A 21,162-nucleotide genomic window follows, 5' to 3' on the forward strand; every position below is an offset into this window, starting at 1 on the left:
TTTTATAAATAAATTTGTTAATTTTCAAATAATTCTTATTGTTTTTTTAAATAAATTAAAATAAAATAAAAAATTTACTTCTAGTTTACAATCTTTTGAATCTCTTCAATAAATTTCTAGCTTTTTTAATACAATTTTATTTTTATTACTTCTAGAATAGAATATTATTGAATATTTTGTAATTACATGATCAATAAAACAATAAAAAAAGATTATATATAATTAATTTATAAAATTAATAATAATAATAATAAAAGAAATGAAAAATACATTACATTTTACAATTAGATATTTTTTAAATAAAATTATATTACATATAACATTTATTATTAAATAGAAGTATCAAATCTCTTACGTTTAATATTATTTTGTAATTTTTATTACATATAAATAATATATATATATATATATATATATATATATATATATATATATATATATATTATTTTTTAAATATATAAAAACTATTTGTATGCATTAAATATTTTAATATTATTTTATCATATATTTTGTACATATTTTTTTAACATCTTTTAAAATTATAATTTTTTTAATCAAACTTCTTTGTCTTACAACATGTGTAATATAAAAGACTGAAAAAAAATGAATACGAGAAAAATAAATTTATGATCGATGAAATATGTACATCTTATATTTCTATTTAAATTAATATATTCATAAAAATTATAATAAATGATATGATAACTTATTTTATTCTTAATTAATCTACCTTATCTCTTATCCTTGCACTATGTCCAACCAATCAAAAAAGGACGACACTCTCGGAGGTCATCAATATTAATTTTTCAATTCAACTCCATTATGCTTTATAGATTAGAAAAAAAAAAAAAGAAGGCCCTTCAAGAGAGCTGGGTTTGATGGTCTGGGTGGTGGTGGGAGAAGCAGATAGTGTGCTGCATTGCAAGCTTTCTTGGCCCCTGGTGTCCTTTTGATCAAGTTCTGAAGATAGAAACAAGAGGATTTTGATTGAATGTATACACCAAATGTAAAAACATGGTCAGATTCAGAGCTGGTAATTTCAATGGTTACCTTGAATCACAACATTGATCGATGGGATATGACTTTGGCAGAAGAGCACACACGTCTGGCATCATCTGCAAAAACAAAAATTCACACATTAACAGAGCTGTAAGATATCATAAACTGAATATGAATTGATCCACATGCAGCTTAACCATGAACCTATTCATGCTTAGGATTATAAAAAATGGATGTATTATCATTTTTAACATCATTTTGACAAGAATGGAATATGTTTACACATTCACTGGCTCGTTAATCCAATTTCTCGCCAAGAAAATCGTTTAATTAAATGCGACGTGCTCATACCTGCAATTTTGGCCAAACTATATTCAGAAGGGACATTGGTCTCTCCCTCAACAGCAGCTTTGGCTGCTGCAATACCAGCTGCCACACTTTGCAAAACATCTAGACCTGCACACATAGAAGCAAGTGTTCCACCAACCAAGCAGTCCCCAGCCCCTGTAAGCCTTGCAACCGATGCAGGAAGTGCCGGAAGATGAACAGCAAAGGGATAAGTTTTGCTTGAAGAAGTTGCAATGTTTAAAAACAGATTGGAAGGACAGCTTTCAGTTATAATTTCATATAACTGGCTGCCGAAGCCTTGAGGTTTGGTTCCTTTCAGAACGTTGTTCATAAAGCCGGGTCCTTCTTTAGAACATAGGAAAACCCCATCTGATCCCAGAGTCAAGACAACTACTTTTATACCCTTTTCCAGCAAAACCAGGATTGCTGGTTTTAGCATTTGAAACAAAGATTCTATTGAGCATTTAGTTCCAACATAGTCCCGCTGAATTGGATGAAACACATCTTTGCAAGACAAAGCATTTGCCATGGCAATAAGTTCATCTTCATTAGGTGATGCAAAAGTTATCTGCAAGAGGACAAAGATACATTACAGTTGAAGAAACCTGAAAGTTCAAGAACATGACACAAAAAGAATGCAGAGTGGTATTCCCGTGATGCAGTCTCCTTTTAACACTACCCTTTTCTACTGCAAAGTTGTAGATGGTTTAAGTCGAAATCTGATTCTGAACTTCCAGCATGTTCCCTTTTAGTAATCTTTTAACAAAGAATTGGAAGATGGACACTATAAAGTAGAAATTCATTGAAATTCTGAGTAATTAGAAATTAGATGCAATAAGAGGTTGTAGAAATTTCAGGATTTTGCAAACTTTGCTACTGTTCAGAATTAAAAAATAGTTTAATTGTAGAATTTCATTGAAATTTAAATCCAGTTCTGAACAATGGACATTCCCTAGATGGGGCCTGACAATGAGTGTGCTTTGCGAAACCCCCCAACTCAGACCCTCCACCCCCACTTAAATGAAATTATAAAATAAAAGGAAAGGACAAAATTTAGGAAGACAAAATACCATTCTCCCTGCTTACTTGTTGATAATTGGCAGAAAAATTTAGTGATATGCAAAAATATTAGCACTCACATACTTGGCAACTGAAGCAACTCTTCTGGATTTTATTACTGAAACAGGTTCAAACCACACTGGAGTGCTAGACTCAGCTGCCACTGCAAGCATAACCGCAAAAGGGTAAATCAAAAAGACAATTGCCCTCTCAAAGTTAGCATGAATATCAAGTTGGCAAGTTTTTCATCTACTCTCTCAAAGTTCAGAGAAGGGAAAAGAATTACTTGATGAATTTCACTATTTATCAAACATGAATGTACTTCTGATTCAAAAACAGAAAAGGTACCAATTACAGAAAAGTACAGCCCTGAACTGATTCTTATGACACCTATATTCTTCAACTTCACATAGTACATCCATGTTCACATGACATGTGGTATCCTTGTTGGATACTCTTGCTTTGCTTTTGATTTTGATTGACTTACGTTCTTTTCATTTTCAAATCCCATAACAAATAACTACATTAAAATGGAGAATTTCCTGGAAAGTGAACTTCTGTTAAAGTTATAAGGGGTAAAAAAGGAAGGAAAAAAAAATTTGGGAAGTGTTTATCAAATATATATTTTCTTTTGATTGATTTCTAATTAGTGCTTTTTATTTTTATGTCACATCCAACTGTCCATACCCACAACATAAATCCTTTTTAGCCAAGTCACAGTATCCTAAAATTTGTAGTTATGAAAGACACCCGAAACTTGACAAAGACTGATTCTAGAAAGCTCCCACTATTAAAGTCATTGAAGTGATAGAGCATCAATACTTTGAAATGCTTAAATAACATAGCCTCCAATTTTTTCTCAGCCAATACAGACAACACTAGCAAGAATTTGAGAGAGAGGAGTTAAAAGTATGTACTCTGGCAAGAAGCTTCAAGAGCAGAAGGACTCAAGTTTGCATCAACCATCAACACTGGAGCAGAACATATATTGCACTTGAATTGCCTAATCCAATCAGATGTGAGAAAATTTTCCTGTATCAAGACCAGCCAATATGTAAGCAGTTGGGGTCCTTGAGTAATGAACTTTGTATAAGCATGCAATTGTATCTGATTCAACTGAATCCATCGAAGGCAACTCACAATCGCTTCCACACTTGCAACACCTGCTGCCAGCTCTCCATCACCATCAAATATGTGACACACAACAGATGTCTGGATATCATGGTGCTTTCGAATGCCTACATCAAAACAAACATTTTGTAAAGAAAAATTACTATGATGGTAAGCTCTGAAATGATATTCTTTTTCATTTTCTAGAAAAAATAAAGGATAGAATTATGCCTTGCAAAGAGAACATAAGAAAGGAAGAGAAAACTCATGCTCATTAGAGATTGCAGTTAAAGTGGCTCTTACAAGATCCTAATTTTCATCTTTCTGATTCAAAAACAGAAAAGGTACCAATTACAGAAAAGACCACTAATGTGTAAAATTCACCAATCCATAAATTATTCACGACTAAGAGATGAGGTACCATATCATAAAGAAATTCACAAATTATTATGAATAATTCCAGAATGACCCATGTTTCTCTCTTTTTGCAACTTGCTTGCATTTCCATGACTTCTATTTATTCAATAAATTGAGCTAAATATTTTAACCAAATGTTCTTAATATTTTTTGCAAAAGTTTTCTTGAGTTTCCCTGTCACGGCTAGTTTCCCAACTTATTCAAGATATTTTTTAAAAATTTCCAATCATAATTACTCCTGGAACCATACCCAATTCCAAATTAGACATCACGCTAGTTTGACCAGAGAATAAAATATGAAAATGTTTATGGAATTCAATTATGGTGGAAATCAAGACATCAACAATCACCTCGGTCTCAAACAAATGAAGTCATCTGTTGGGTAAACAACAAAAACAAATAGTACATGCCTGTGATAGACTATTCACAACTCAATAAATGTTATGAGTGTTTGCAAGCACTGAAGCCAAGCCAAACAATTTAACAAAATATGTAGAGATACTATTTTGAGAGTAAAGAAATCAAGACATCAACAATCACCTCGGTCTCAGGAGCAACTCCCTCTGAGCATTATACTGGTAGATGGCAGCAATGGGGAGATGGGCCCAGAGGGGGAGAGATCCTCAGGTGGTGAAGGTAGGGGGGATGAGTTCGAGGTTTTGTTACAAGATTTGGAAGGAATAGGATGTCGATGGGATGATAGTTGCCTGGCGAGATTCAGCAAGTTTCTGGGTTTTTCGATGGAAGGCTTTGAAGGAGAAATTTTGAACTTGCTCCTAAAGACCAAGAGAAGAAGAGAGCAGAATATTAAGAAAGATATTTCGGGGTCCACTAAGTTTGATTGTGAATTGAAAAAATTAGTGTGGTCCATCAATTATAAAGGGGCGAGGAAGGAGAAATCTCTGGTTAGAGATGGTGGGGATAGAATCTCGAACCTTAGATGAAGATAAAGATTATATCTTGGAATATAAGAGGGGCCAATGATAGGGTTAAAAGGAAAGTTATTAAGGCTTTGATCAGGTCACAAAGAGCGGATTTGGTGTGTCTACAGGAGACCAAAATTCAAGATATATCCAGAGGGATTGTTCACAGTCTTGGAGTTGGAAAATTCTTAGGTTGGGGTGCTATGAGTGCAAGGGGGGCAGCTGGTGGGGTAGTAGTGTTTTGGGATAACAGGGTTTTGGAGTTAATTGGCATGGAAGTGGGTCTTTTCTCAGTTTCCTGTCGCTTTAAAAATTGCGAAGATGGCTTCTTGTGGACCTTTACGGGAGTATATGGACCTACTATGAAACGGTACAGAGAGTTGTTTTGGGAAGAGTTAGGAGCCATTTGAGGGTTGTGGTCTAACCCTTGGTGTATTGGCGGGGACTTTAACGTGGTCAGATTTCCTAGCGAGCGCAGTAGAGAAGGAAGATTGACTGGTTCCATGAGAAGATTTTCAGAGGTGATTGAGGAGTTGGCTTTCAAATATTTGCCTCTCCATGGGGGGTTGTTCACGTGGAGTGGAGGGCTGAATGGTCTTTCCAGGTCCAGACTGGATCGTTTTCTAATTTCGGAGGATTGGGAGAACCATTTCAGTGGGGCGATTCAGTGTTCTCTCCCAAGACCGATGTCTGATCACTTCCCAATTCTATTAGATGGGGGTGGGGTGAGGAGAGGTCCAATTCCATTTCGGTTTGAGAATATGTGGTTGAAGGAGGAGGGGTTTAAGGAGTTGTTAAAGGGCTGGTGGCAAGGATTTAACTATAGTGGGTCCTATAGTTTCATCCTGACAGAAAAATTGAAGGCTCTGAAAATTAAGCTGAAGGAATGGAACTCGGAAGTCTTTGGTAAAGTGGGGGTGAACAAAGGATTGGCTCTGGATAAAGTATCCTACTGGGATAATCAGGAGCAACTTAGAGCTTTAAATGAGCAAGAGCTAGAGGCGAGAGAGGAGGCTAGGGAGGAGTTCAAGAAATGGGCTCTAATGGAGGAGACTTCGTGGAGACAAAAATCAAGAGAAATTTGGTTGAAGGAAGGCGATAAGAACACGGGATTTTTCCACAAGATGGCAAATTCTAACAGAAGGAGGAACTGCTTGAAAAAAATTAAAGTCAATGGTACCTGGCTTTCAGAAGATCATGATATTCAAAGGGGAGTGGTGAGGGCCTTTCAAGATCTTTTATCGGAACCAAGAGGTTGGCGTCCTTGTTGGAACAATATTGAGTTTGACAGCATTGGGGTTGAAGAGGCAGCCAGGCTGGAGGAGAGTTTTGCTGTGGATGAGGTGTTCTCGGCCCTATCAGATCTGAATGGGGACAAGGCCCCTGGTCCGGACGGGTTCTCCCTTGCATTCTGGCAATTCTGCTGGGATTTTGTCAAAGATGAGGTCTTAGGTTTCTTCAAAGATTTTTTTGAGAGGGGAAAATTCGTTAGAAGCCTGAACACCACCTTCTTAGTTTTAATCCCAAAGAAGTGTGGGGCTGAAGACTTGAGCGATTTCAGACCCATTAGTTTGGTGGGGGGTCTTTACAAGCTGCTTGCAAAGGTCTTAGCCAATAGATTGAAAAAGGTAGTGGGAAAAGTGGTGTCTTCAACCCAAAATGCCTTTGTTGAAGGTAGGCAAATTCTTGATGCTGTGTTAATAGCTAATGACGTCATAGACTCCTTGTTGAAAAGAAAGGAAAGTGGGGTTTTGTGTAAATTGGATTTAGAGAAAGCCTATGATCGCATTAATTGGGATTTTCTGCTATCAGTGATGCAAAAAATGGGTTTTGGGGAGAAATGGGTTGGGTGGATTAGATGTTGCATATCCACCGCTTCGTTTTCGGTTCTGGTCAATGGTTCTCCAACCGGTTTTTTCCAGAGCTCCAAGGGGTTAAGGCAAGGAGACCCCCTCTCTCCTTACCTTTTTGTCTTAGGAATGAAGGCCTTAAGTAGTCTCATTAACAGAACAGTGAGAGGGGGTTTTCTATCAAGCTGCAGGATAGGGGGAAGGGAAGGTGTCGGGACCCAAGTTACGCACCTGCTGTTCGCCGATGATACTTTGGTCTTCTGTGATGACTCTCAAGAGCAATTGACTTTTCTAAGTTGGTTATTAATATGGTTTGAAGCCATTTCCGGACTGTGCATTAATTTGAACAAAAGTGAGATTTTGCCGGTGGGTAGAGTGGAGAATGCTGAGTTACTGGCTGCTAAGCTTGGCTGCAAAGTGGGATCTCTCCCTTCCACTTATTTGGGGCTCCCTTTGGGTGCTTCGCATAAGTCGGTGAAGGTTTGGGACAGAGTGGAAGAGCGGATGAGGAAGAAACTTGCCTTGTGGAAGAGGCAGTTCATTTCTAAGGAAGGAAGAATCACTCTCATTCGGAGCACTTTGGCGAGCATGCCAACCTATCTTATGCCATTATTGCGCATGCCAAGAGTGGTTAAATTAAGACTTGAGAAAATCCAAAGGGATTTTCTTTGGGGAGGGGGAGCGTTGGAGAAGAGGCCCCATCTTGTTAAGTGGGCTGTTGTTTGTACTCACAAAAAGATGGGTGGATTGGGGATTAGAAATCTTTCCATTCTTAATAGAGCCCTCTTGTGCAAATGGAGTTGGCGTTTTGTGGTTGAAAGAGACTCATATTGGAAGCTTATTATTAGTACGAAGTATAGGATTGAAAGAGGAGGGTGGAGCACTCGCGGGACTAGGGAGGGTCATGGGGTAGGGCTTTGGAAGGAAATCAACAAGGAAGGTTTGTTACTGCTCAATAATGTATCATTCTCGGTGGGGGATGGTAAAAGGGTGAGGTTTTGGAAAGACATTTGGTGTGGGAACACCCCCCTTTGTGAGGCCTTTCCCTCCTTGTTTGATTTAGCGGGTTCTAAAGATGTGTGGGTAGTGGACTATTGGGACCCAATGTGGGAAGAGGGAGGGTGGACTCCCCATTTCCTTAGACCTTTCAATGATTGGGAGGTGGAGGAAGTGGAAAGACTCCTTTCGTCCATTCAAGGAAAGAGGTTGGATGCTGATGGGGAGGATAGGATGTTGTGGAAAGAGACGAAAAATGAGATTTTCACTGTAAAATCTCTCTGTAAGTCTCTTGTTCATAGTTGTGCAGTCTCGTTTCCGTGCAATATTATTTGGAGTCCGTATGTTCCTACGAAGGTGAGTTTTTTTGCTTGGGAAGCTTCTTGGGAGAAGGTCCTTACTCAAGATCAGCTCGAGGAGAGGCTGGATTTTAGCCAATAGATGTTGCTTGTGTTGTGTTGAAGAGGAAACGATAAATCATATCCTCATTCATTGTTCTAAGGCGAATATTTTGTGGGATCTTGTGTTTTCTCTTTTTGGGGTTAATTGGGTTCTGCCGTTTACGGTGAGAGACACTCTATTGAGTTGGTATGTTTCTTTTAAGGACAAGAAACATAGAAATGTTTGGTGGGCAGTTCCTCTTTGTTTATTTTGGACGGTTTGGAAGGAAAGAAATAGGATAGTCTTTGATAATGAGGCTTTGTCGACTCAAAGATTGAAAAATTCCTTTGTTTGTAATATCTTATCCTGGGCTAAATCTTCTATAGCTGTAGGCCCCTTAACTTTGTTTAACTTTGTGGAATGGTTGGGTTCTTGTTGAGGGCCGGTGAGTGCTTGTGTTTTTTTAGGTGACACTTGTATACTCCCTGTATGCTCCGGGTCGCCTTTCAAGCACCCTTTTTCTAATATATCTTTGTGCTTTTGCCTATCAAAAAAAAAAAATCACCTCGGTCTCAGACAAATGAAGTCATTTGTTGGGTTTCAAACAACAAAAACAACAGTACATGCCCGTGATAGACTATTCACAACTCAATAAATGTTACGAGTGTTTGCAATCACTGAAGCCAAGCCAAATAATTTAACAAAATATGTAGAGATACTATTATGAGAGTAAAGAAATCAAGACATCAACAATTACCTTGGTCTCAAACAAATGAAGTCATCTGTTGGGTTTCAAACAACAAATACAAACAGTACATGCCCATGATAGACTATTCACAACTCAATAAATGTTATGGGTGTTTGCAAGCACTGAAGCCAAGCCAAATAGTTTAACAAAATATGTGGAGATACTATTATGAGAGTAAAGCAACATTGATGCAACTTAGTGCATCACCAAATTAGTCCTCTATCCAACAATCATCATAGATGAAATAATATATTTGTAAGCAAGAAAAATGTCGACCTTCCATAGATAGCCGTGCAGATTTCCAGTGCTCCAACAGCATATTTCCTATTTAAAAGGGGGACAAAGAAAAGGATAAACTTTGTAAGTTCTGTAGGAAGTAAATTCTGTGTTTTTTGCGGCCAACTATGATATGACCAAAAAACTGCATTGTGATACAAATAATACAGACTTGTCCACAGTCCAGAACCCAAACCTCTCAATAGATCACATCTGAATGTTTTGAAATGTAAAGTAGTAAGTTTTTCCTTTCTCTTTTATCGGAGTAATGGGATAAGATTACATGGGACTTGTTGGTCATGTTCTCATTGAATCTCAAATGTAAGAAAATTATGAAACCTGGATAATCAGATCTTATCTATCTTTGCATGAGTTAATGCCTTTGTGCATCCATGTGTTGATGCATGCATTATTCTATCACATACATACATAAGCCTGTTCTGTGATGATCATATAAACTGACAGCAGGTTTATAATAGATTTGATTAAATATTGCTCAGATTATTATTCAATTTATTAACATGCCTTCTAGCTGTGCATCTTAAGGGTCACCAGTATAAGGAGCTTTCAAGGACGAATGGGCAATCAAAATGTTCTATGTTCCAAACACGCTGATTTCTCATCTTCTTATTTCTCGATTCAGCATCACATCACTTCTAATGAATTTAACAAATTAAGCTAGGACCCATAAAATGGTACTATCATCCCATCCTGTCAGTGAACCGTGAGAAGTGCCTAAATAATTGAAGGTATGATGCCTTCTATAAAAATTAGAAAGCTGGCACAATGATTTAATAAAAAGGTACAACACACCTGCCATGTCAAGGCCCAGAGCACTAATCATGTAAGGCTTTGTTCCGAGTTTTGACATACACTCAGCAATGTTCCTTGCCACACCTCCTGGTACATAGTGGACCTGCATAGAGAAGCCCCAAGGAAACAGCTCTGCATTAATGACTTGCTTTCAATAATATAGACAGAATAAAACCTGCATCTGCCTGTGTTATGAAACAGTACTGAAACTCACTAAAATCTAGAAAGTAAAAAAAAAAAAAAGGTAGAAAGGCTTGATGTGATGCCGGGAATTCACCTGACAACAAGGTATTTATCTCAACTGCTGGTGAACCAACCCGGGTGATATGGACACAACCCTCTACCCTACACCACTCAACAAGGCATTTAGTTCAACCGCTCGTGAACCAAACCTGGGTGATATGGGTACAACCCTCTGCCCTACACCACTCAACAAGGCATTTAGCCCAACTGCTGGTGAACCAAACCCAGGTGATATGGGCACACCCCTCTACCCTACTTCACTTAATGAGAATTCACCCGACAACAAGGCATTTATCTCCACTGCTGGTGAAACAAACCAGGGTGATATGGGGAACACCCCTCTACCCTACACCATTTAAATGGAAATTCACCCGACAACAAGGCATTTATCTCAACCGCGTGAACCAAACCTGGGTGATATGGGCATACTCTTCTACCCTACAATACTTAAATGCCAGGGAGGCTGAAATTCAACGTTCTGGTGGTTAGTCCTTTCAGAGCCTCGACTTTCGTATAACCATACAAAGCCTTATGTCCAGACATCAAAACTTATGTCAATTCTCAAAGAACCCTTCTCCCTCATCGATACTAGTTAACCTAACATCAAAGAATTATCATTTCCTTTCTGATTCTTTATATTTCATTTGCGAAAATTTCATTGACAAACCCAGATTTTTCATTATCTTGACTAGCTCTATCATGAATCAGAATTATTCACAAAACCTAACTAACTAGTGCAAATATAAAAGAAACCCAAATGTGAATGAAGAATTTAAACAAAAAAAAAAAAAAAAAGTAAACGAACGTACCTTTCCAGGGGTTGTAGTTTTGGGTTTTGCAGAAATCGAAGGAGTGGCTTGTATATCCAACACCATACCTCCTATTAGCACTGGGTCTGCCTCCACATCTTTCACATGTACCCCTCTTAGTAGATTCTACGTAGAGAAAAAGTAATGAAATCAAATAAGAATCACCGCATATTCAGTTAGATATATATATATATATATATATATATATATATATATATAGGTGTTGCAAAGTATCTCACTGGAAAAAGAGATCGATTGGCTTGATGGGGCTGCAAGAAATGGCGAGAAAGTGAATCTAATCGTCTCTGGGAACCGCTCTCCATTTTTCCTATCCTTTGCACACCTCTGAGAGTTGAAATTTTGCCCAAGGAAGACAAAGAAGACGAACGAAACCACTGATGGGTTTTAGGATTTGAGTTATGGTATTAGAAGTCCTATTTGAATCTAATCATTTTATTAGGTGAGTGGAGGCCATTCGCGGAGGACTTGAAACGACGTCGTTTGACGAAGAGAGGAAGTCACCGCTTAACGAATTTGAAATATTTTTAACATGTTTTAAATATATCCTAAAAATAATATTTATATGTATTTTATTTTTAATTATGTACAATTATTTTTAAAAAAATTCTTCGAAAACAAGTGAAAACAATAAAAATATATTTTTTTAAAACACTATGTCATGTTGGTTATTGTTTTTAAAATTTATTATAAATAGTTTTTAAGAATGATTTTTAGTGTTTTTAGAAACAAAATTATATTTGACAAATGAATTTTGAAAAATAATTTTTATTCTTAAAAAAAAAATATTATTGAGTTGAGTTAATAAAAAATATTTTTTAGAATAAGTAAAACAAAAAAACATGTTTGAAGTTTTTTTTTTTTAATTTAGTCTTTTTTTTATTCCTCCCAATTTATAAAAAATATATATAAATAAAGAAAAAAATTCAACAAAAGATAATAATAAGGGAGTAATGGATTTGAACATTTTTTGTTTTTTATTTTATTTTAAATTTTGATTCTATTTTTTATTTTATTTTAATTATAATAAATAAGAAGATGAAATATTTTAATAATAAACCCTTAAATATCATACTAAATCAGGATTGATAAAAATATGATCCTCTTTAATAAATGGTTAGACTTTTTAATATTCTAAAAAACTTTAATAATTAAAAAAAAAAAAGATAAACTCACTAGTTTAATTTAAGATAATTAAAATGTCATAAACTATATCCTAAGATAATTAAAAAATTGGAAATATTATAATATATTCCTTTTTATTTTAAATAAAATAATAAATAACATAATTTGAATATAATAAATAATATAGGTGGGTTTAGTTGGTTTAGGTTTTCATACATAGTCCAAGCCTTTGATTCACATTAACCTTAATATTTTTGGGTTGATATATTTCTAACCAAAATCAGACCCTAATCGATTAAGAGTGCATTTAGAAGTGATTCTATAAAATGTTTCTAGTATTTTTAACACTTAAATTATAAAAAATTTCAAATATTAAAAATATTAAAAAGGTTTTTTAAAATCACTATCAAACAGACTCTAAATTTTCTTCAAATCAATTCTAACCTCAAGCCCAATTACCATTGGTTGATATGTCAAATGGGCTTGAGCTAATAACCTACCAATGCCTCTATAAATCACAATCTTATTACAAGCCTAATGAAAAAATATTAATTCCACATGGGATCATGCAAATGGAGCTAAAAAAAATAAAAAAGAAGACCAAAACTAAGGTTTAACTACCACTAAAGATCATGAACTTCCACTTAAAGTATTGGGAACCAAACATTGGAAATGTCTCCTACTGCTTATACATAATCAAGCTGCATAATTTTGTGTTGACAAGTTCTTGATGTAGCCCTGCAGAGGGACAGCACTGCACCCTCCCTAGAGCAAACTCCAATTCTTGTTTAATTTTCTTGCTTTTTTTAAAATAAAAAAAAAATGAATAAATGCAGTTAGCATAGATCCAATTGAACTGTTTTGAGTTCAGAAGCAGGCCCCAGCATATATTCCCTAAATCTTTCCATTTTTTCTATTTTAATCAGAGATTACTGTGTTAAAAGATACTGGGAGACAAAGAGATCATGGGATATAGAATAAATAAATAAATACCCAAATAAATATTTTATTTTATTTTTTATTTTTGGTTATTTTCATTCTTAAATCATTTGTTTAGTTGATCATTAACTGAAAATCTTATAAGCTTAGGTTCAACCATGTTACATATGTAAGTATGGAGAAAAGGTTGACCTATTTGTTTTTCTCATATTTGAGCTGAGTCCCTTTCTCCCCCGGATTACGAAATGACTCACTGAGTTGAGTTGGGATTATTGATTCGTACTAATATCATAAAAAAAACCAATTTTTTTTTGTATTTCTACTCCAATTATATTGTATTGTCATCTTTGAGAAATAGAGATTGGATTTTTCTCCACGTATTTTTTGTACTATGGCAATGAAGCATGTTTGGGACGGGTCATCTGTATCCTAACTTTATCTCATTTATTTATATTTATTTTCATTCCCGATTAAAAAATAATACTAAATGGACAAGACAAGACAAGTCAAGTACAAGAAATTCCCGTACCCACTCATCTAATTTTTATTTTTTTTTTGTTTTTAAAATTTAAATTTTATTAAAAAAAATGATTTGTAAATAAATAAATATTCAAAATATTTGTAATTTATTTTTATAAAAAATAATAGTTTATTTACATCAAAAATTTTGAAAAATGAAAAAAATCACCTAAAATAAATTTTTATTTAAAATTTCTTATAAAGGCAATGAGGTGTGACAAGACAAAGTTATAACTGAACCCATCTTAAGTTTTAAAGAACTTCCCAAACAATCTCGAACCGTTCATCTTTATTCCAAACTCTTCCTATTAGGGGTAGGGTGAAATGGGTACCCAAAAAAACTTGTCCCATTATAATCTCTAATATTCTCATTTATTTATATTATTGTCATATTCGTTTCGTATTTCGTTCAACAGTACATATTTCATTATATTTATACAGTTTAAAATGAAAACTCTATAATATTAAGTTAGTATCATAGATTTTTGTTTAGTAATAACATGTTATTACTATTATTTAAGAAATATCATTGTTTTAAATTTTTTATTTTTGAGAAAAAAAAGAAGGTAAATTGGAATGTAGAGTAAAAGGTACTTGTGTGTTTTAATTTTAGGTGTGGACAAGTGGCTATAATTCAAATGTGAATTAAATAGAGTAGATGGCAACATTATTTGAGATTATTACAAATGTGGACTCTTATAATACTTTAATTTTATTTAAAATTGTGTAATTAATAGAGTTGATTGTGTTAGGTGTTAGATGCAAATATAAATAAAATACCCAAACTTTCTTATAATTATATTTATTATTATTATTTTCTACAATTTCGTGGTGAAAATAAGAGTATATTTGAAATTGATTTTAAAAAATATTTCTAATATTTTTAATATTTAAATAATAAAAAATTTTAAGTATTAAAAATATTAAAAACGTTTTTTAGAATCATTGTTAAACAGACTTTAAATATAATATAAATTTTCGTTAAATTAAAGATATTTTTGCTATGCAAAAGGTTATTAATATCTTGAATAAGAAAAATATATTTGGTAGAAAAAAGGAAGACAATAAACAAGAAAATAAGATTAGTAAAACTCATCCCATGTTACACACTTAGATGGTGTCTTTGTGGTATGTTGATGACGTGGCCATGAACCTAGTTTCGTAATTATATCCCAATCCATGCCCTTTTAAGTTTTCCACCACCTATAAGGCTACAACTCCCTCCTTCAAAAGCCAACAGTACACCACCTCTCACTCTCTCTCTATAGTCTATACTTTCCGGCTCTACGTATCTCGCCGGAAAATGCAGCCGGTCGGGAGCAGCGACAAGATCCGGCACATTGTGAGGATCCGGAAAATGCTCCGTCGCTGGCGAAGGAAGGCTGCATCGTCAGGTGGTCGCATTAGGGTCCCGTCAGACGTCCCAGCCGGCCACGTGGCGATCTGCGTGGGGAGCGGGTGCAGGAGGTTCATTGTGCGCGCGTCGTACCTGAACCACCCCGTCTTCAAGGCGCTGTTCCTTGAAGCCGAGGAGGAGTACGGCTTCGCTAACCACGGCCCGCTCGCGATTCCCTGCGACGAGTCGGTGTTCGAGGAGGTCCTCCGAGTGGTGTCCAGGTCCGAGTCGAGCCACCCGCCGCGACTCACCATCGGTGACGACTTCCAGAGACGCTGCCACGTGGAGTCTCGGCCGTTGCTCCACGGTTTTGCCGAGAAATCTATATGTTAATCAACCAGTGAGTCGTTCCGACCGAGTGTATTAAAATTTCGTGTGTGGGTTTGCATAATGGGGTTGAAAACAAGTGGGTTAACGTGCGCATGGGGCTCACAATTCCTCTTCTAAACCTTGGCCGGCCATTGAGTCAAGGGCTCTCTTGTATATATTCTAAAAAGCTTAGGGTATCGAGGCGTGTGAGGAGAGATAAGAGGAAGTGAAGAGACCGCCATGTCTGCAACTAATATACGCATCGAAGCTCTCTATGAAACATTCTAAGCAACGGTATATTAATTTTTCATTTTTCTTTTTTCTGAAAATAAAAAAATAAAAAAATTGGAATGCATGAGTTGAAAGTAGTTGTATGTTTTGATTTAGTAAAGTAGGTAGTAGCATTGTTTGAGATGATTCCAAATGTGGACTCCCCACGTACGTCTAAAGAAGATTCCCTATCACTTTTTGTTGTTTGTAATTTTCTTTTCTTATCAAAGTTAATACATATATTTGGCTTTTCTAGTCTTCTAGTATTGCCTAAATACCATATTTAATTAAAATCTTTTTACTCATACTATAATATTAAATCTTATGTTGTATGGAACATAAATTTAATCACTTCAAGAAATGGAAAATGAAAGTAATATTTACAAAATATTCTTATTCACAATAAAAATAATAAGCTTTTTTTTTTTTATAAAAAAATAATTCTGATATATCAAATAACTTATTTATATTTTTATATTATTATGAAAAAAAATATTCATGAAATTTTTTAGGTGGTCATTTTATTTTTATTTTAAATCTAATTTTAATGTGTTTGATAAAATTTAAAAAATATTTTTAAAATTTTGAAAAATTATATTATAAAATTTTTTGGAGAAGCAATTGATACCTGATTCTCTCGGATGCATTGATAATATGCTTTGAGATTAACTCTAATTTAGATAATAACAAATAATTTTTTATATTATTATTATTATTATTATGCCCATAATTGAAAAAACCATTTTTCAAAATAAATATTTGGATGTGTAGAGCGCATTAATCGAGATATTTGGACTAGTAGAACAAATCCCACGTTAGATGGTGGCTTTGTGGCCTGCTAGTGCCAATCACATGGCCATGAACCTGGTTTCGTAATTATCTTCAAATCCATGCCCTTTTTCACTTCTCCACTACCTTATAACCGCCTCGTTCAAACGCCACAGCTAACTACCTCCACCTTCTCTCTCCAGAGCTTTCTGTACTTTCTTGCTCTACGTATCTCGCCGGAAAATGAAGCCGACCATTGGGAACGGCGACAAGATCCGGCACATTGTGAGGATCCAGAAAATGCTTCGTCGATGGCGGAGGATGGCTGCGTGTTCGTCGTCGTGTGCGTCAGATGTAGTCATTAGGGTTCCGTCCGACGTCCCAGCCGGCCACGTCGCGATCTGCGTGGGGAGCAGGTACAGGAGGTTCATCGTGCGCGCGTCGTACCTGAACCACCCCGTCTTCAAGACGCTCCTCCTCCAAGCCGAGGAAGAGTACGGCTTCGCCAACCACGGTCCCCTGGCGATTCCCTGCGACGAGTCGGTGTTCGAGGAGGTCCTCCGAGTAGTGTCCAGGCGCGAATCGAGCCTCTCGCCGCGAGTCACCATGGTTGACGACTTCCAGAGATCCTGCCACGTGGAGTCTCGGCCGTTGCTCCACCGTTTCGCGGAGAATTCCATATGTTAATCAACTAGTGAGTCGTCCCGAGTTGAGTGAACTCAGCTGACTGTTATTTATTTATTAATTTATTAGTTAGCGAGTTATTTCTTTCTATTGTTTAACCTTGAGTCGCCCCGAGTCAGAGGAGGCGAGTTAGGAATAGCACAAAATTTTTGATTTTTTTTTATATTATTATTATTTTATGTATGCCATTTCATCTTCCTAATGAATCGCAATTAATTATTTTTAATTATATATTAACCTAGTAATAATAAAGTGAGCGGAAGTGAAAAGAAGAGTAACAGACTAATAAAAGTTTCCAGTGTTAATCATTCTGTTGAGATGATGATTGCAGTGAGTGGCACTCCGGCTCTCCGGCTCTCCGGCTCTCCGGCACTGCTACTCATTGCTTGCAACCAAGCTCCGATGTAATGATTTATTTAAGTTTTGAAATTGAATCAGAAGTGCAATTCATGTTAGGGTTGGACCCCATCTCCTTGTTTTCTAGCTGGAAGTCACCACACTCACCACCCCCTTTATCATTAATGTCTGTAAAAGACTAAAAGTTTCTCTTCACAAATATTTTCCCCCTGGAATCAAATATAGCATAAAGGTTTAATACAATCTTGATAACTTTGGAAACAACCCTAATTTTAGCATCCCATAACAGAATCTTGACCTTCTTCTAGAACTTGTCACATAATTCCTTGCGAGAAAAGGGGGGGTCTATGGAATTGGAATCCCATTCTATAAGATAATAAAATATTTTAAATCCATATTATTTTATAAATGTTGTACACAAAATGTTCCGCGTAAGCAATAGGTAACGCCGCGTTAGAATAAAGCAAAAAATAAAAGGATAAAATGTATAGAATTTCATGAAAATGACACCGTTTTGTAGCCATGCATGATATGGGTTTTGTCTTAATTCAAAAGATAGGCATTGGAAGATTTGTTTAGAGTAATAATAGAGAGAGGAGCATGTTCTTGGGCCCCTCTGCAATTGGAAAAACGGTCTAATGGAGCTCACTTTTCAATGATAGCAAAAGGGTTTGCTTGCCTCTTTGACATTTTTGTAAGGAGTATGAGTGGAGTGGATGATGTATTATGCTTTTCTTTTTCAAACACCCCACCAATTATATTAAGAATTTAAAGATTAGATTATATGAATTATTTTTAGATTAATCCCCTTATTCATTTCATTTCATTTCACGTCCTTCTGAAAGATTAAATTAATATTTCATTTCATTTCATTTGATGTCATTTTGTGTCCCATGGAAAGATAGGAAAGGAAAAGAATAATAAAGAATTTAATGTCCATCATTTGATTTGCTTTAGAAATTATATTGAGAATTATTTAAAAAATGATAAAATTCTCAAAATTTTTGTTGTTTATATACGAAAGAAATGAGATAAATCTTTAGTGACATTTCACATCGAATGTACTAAGGTGTATGGTCTAAGTGTCATGCACACCATGTAAAACTATAATGTTGTTACAATCTAACAATTTATTTGATTTTTGACTTTAATACCAACTTTTTATTAAAGGATTACTTCCCGATATAAAAGGAAATTGAATTTGATTGATTGTCTTTAAAATTGATTTTGCTTCCTCAAATATGTAAGTCGGTGTTTTTACGATTTAACAACTCAATTTTAATTAAGTATACACTTTCAGTAGCTAGTTGAGTAAGACTTCTAACCAAATAATTCAATTTATAAGAATAAAAGATAATCAAGAAAAATAGAAGTAAAGAGAAGGAGGGTGGAATACAAACAAATTTTATAAATCAACTTTTTACAAATATTTTGAAAATGTGTAATTTTAGAAAATATATATATTTATCGTATGATACAAGGTTTGAAACAGATTTTCAGTATGAGATTGCTTGCAAAAAAAAAAACAATGTAAGACTAAGGTGGTGTTTGTTTTTTTTGTTTTTTGTTGAAAGCAATTTGTTTTTAGAATTTAGGTTGTTTGTTTTTCTATTTTTTCATAACTTATTATAAACTTTTTATTAAATAGAAAAAGCCAAAATATGTAGCTTTTTCTAAATAGAAAAATAACATGTTTTTTTTTTTTTTTTTTACTTTTTAATACTTAATAGAAATAAAATACTATAAAAACAAACAAACTAATATTTAACATTATTAAACATTAAGGCTATATTTAGAATTGAGTAAAAAAACAAACACCACCTAAGAAAATGAAAGAAAATGAAGTGGGAAATGCAATATCGAAAAAGTAGTTTGAAGATAAAATACAAATTATTTGCATTGTCTCAATGATTAATTCATTTTATCTAAGTGTTTAGAAAAAAAAAATGAATTAGAAAACAAGGGAGCTAACAGAATCTATGACAGCAACTATAAACTTTATAAAGTTTCAAGTTTCATTTTTCTTTCTTCTGTTGTTTTCTTGGCAACCAAACAAAGGGCTTGGGTATTTTATTGTATGAAAGTGTTCTACAAGACCTTTCCAAATAAAGCATGTTGGGCTGGGCTTGAATTGTGGTCCAACTGCCAATTCTAGTCAAGTGTTTGAAGGGCCTTGACCAAGCCCATGACCTTCCTTGGTTTTCCTTAGAGAAAAGCTCAAGATCAACAAAATTTAAATATATCATCACCTTCAATGAAGGCAAATTTAAACATGAGATCTTGAAAGCGCTTTCTTATAGAAATTAAGTGTTTTGTAAATTTTTTAAAATCTAAAAAATTACTTAAAAGTCATTTCTAAAGAATCACTTGATAAGTGGTTCTTTCAAAACTCACTTTTGAAAATTACTTTCAATTTAAAACACTTCAATTAAAATCACTGATAAATAGACATTTATTCCTTATTTCGATACCAAGAATTGTTTATCAATATATGATAAAATTATTTTTTATAACCATATTATTTTTAAGAATTAGAGTGTGTTTGAAAGTAATTTTAAAAAGATTAAACTAAGTTAGCTTAACCCGTTTTTTAATGACTATAAAATTATTTTTTATAACCATATTATTTTTAAGAATTAGAGTGTGTTTGAAAGTAATTTTAAAAAGATTAAACTAAGTTAGCTTAACCCGTTTTTTAATGACTTCAAATTTCACATCAGATTGATAGCTTAATATGATATCAAGGTATCAATGGATGACAAGTCATAAATTCGACCCTAATGACGTTTATTTTTAGGTCCACTTGTCACATTGGTAGCTTTTCACAACTAGCACCATACAAAAGGACAAAATTGAAAAAATAATTAAGAAAGTTGTTTCAAAGAGAGTAACATTAATCACACACATGCCCTTCATAATTTTGAAGATGAGTTGTTGTGAACTATGGAAAAAGCCCAAAAGAATAATTAAAAAGATTTAGAAAAAACATTATTATAAGATATGATAATTGAGAATTCAATCAAATGATGGAACCTTGTGATAAATCCTAAAATACCATATGCTTAATGTAACTCTAATTAAGAAAAAAGAAGGGAAAAATGAAAAAAAAAGGCAATAAAATATAGATAGAATAATGAAATTATTAGGAAGGAGATAAGCTTTTGTGTTAAGTGGGGTTGACTGAGATGTTGAAAAAAAGGGACAGGAGGAGCCCAATGTGAAGATGGTTGCCATGGGAAAGGGTAAGGAATGGAGCCCATGAACACACCCTGGAGACCAATAATAGTGTTGTTAGGGCAATAATTAGGGGCCACTGCTGGGTTTTGAAAGGACTCAGGCTTGGGTTCATACAAAAATGAAAAATCAAGTAGTCAATCCATAATTCCATACCTATCCAATGGTTTCTGTGACACTTGTCACTCCTGATCTTGATAATTGAAAGTTTCCTTTCACGCTTGTCATGGTGGGGAAGTATTTTAGAAAATAGTTTTTCAAATATGATATTTGTTGTATCATACTTCAAAAATCTTTTTGTAACTTGATATATTTTTAACTTGTTATTTATTTATTTATTATTTTTTATTTTATATATTTTTGAATATGTTTTAAAAAATAAATTTTATATGTATTGTTTTATTTTTAATTATTATTTTTAAATAATCCTTTAAAAACAAATAAAAATAATAAAAGATGTTATTTAAAAATATTATATTTTTTGTTTATAAAAATAGAAAATTGCTTTTAGGTTATAAGTGTTTTTTTTTAATTTTGAAGAAAAGAAAATTATTTTTGAAAATATTTATAA

At 34.3% G+C, this 21,162-nt stretch overlaps 3 protein-coding genes across 3 annotated transcripts; 2 read left to right on the forward strand and 1 right to left on the reverse strand.

Annotated features, from left to right (window-relative positions):
* Positions 1–763: 763 nt before the first annotated feature.
* On the reverse strand, positions 764–11,393 carry LOC100257294 (pseudouridine kinase). Its single transcript, XM_002275394.4, has 10 exons — positions 11,212–11,393; positions 10,973–11,098; positions 9,921–10,023; positions 9,108–9,155; positions 3,547–3,644; positions 3,324–3,438; positions 2,487–2,569; positions 1,351–1,915; positions 1,051–1,115; positions 764–960 (listed from the first exon to the last, which is right to left on the reverse strand). The coding sequence occupies exons 1-9, from the start codon at positions 11,293–11,295 to the stop codon at positions 1,057–1,059; spliced, it is 1,281 nt and encodes a 426-aa protein (XP_002275430.1). The 5' UTR covers positions 11,296–11,393; the 3' UTR covers positions 764–960; positions 1,051–1,056.
* Positions 11,394–14,807: 3,414 nt separating this feature from the next.
* On the forward strand, positions 14,808–15,803 carry LOC100252169 (auxin-induced protein 6B). Its single transcript, XM_003631533.4, has one exon. The coding sequence runs from the start codon at positions 14,877–14,879 to the stop codon at positions 15,300–15,302; it is 426 nt and encodes a 141-aa protein (XP_003631581.1). The 5' UTR covers positions 14,808–14,876; the 3' UTR covers positions 15,303–15,803.
* A 674-nt stretch (positions 15,804–16,477) lies between these two features.
* LOC100262469 (auxin-induced protein 6B) lies at positions 16,478–17,229 on the forward strand. The gene has a single exon (XM_002270396.5). It carries the CDS (start codon positions 16,560–16,562, stop codon positions 17,001–17,003), a length of 444 nt encoding a protein of 147 aa, XP_002270432.1. The 5' UTR covers positions 16,478–16,559; the 3' UTR covers positions 17,004–17,229.
* Positions 17,230–21,162: the final 3,933 nt, after the last annotated feature.

This window comes from Vitis vinifera, chromosome 3 (assembly GCF_030704535.1).
Source record: "Vitis vinifera cultivar Pinot Noir 40024 chromosome 3, ASM3070453v1".
NCBI classification, from domain to species: domain Eukaryota; kingdom Viridiplantae; phylum Streptophyta; class Magnoliopsida; order Vitales; family Vitaceae; genus Vitis; species Vitis vinifera.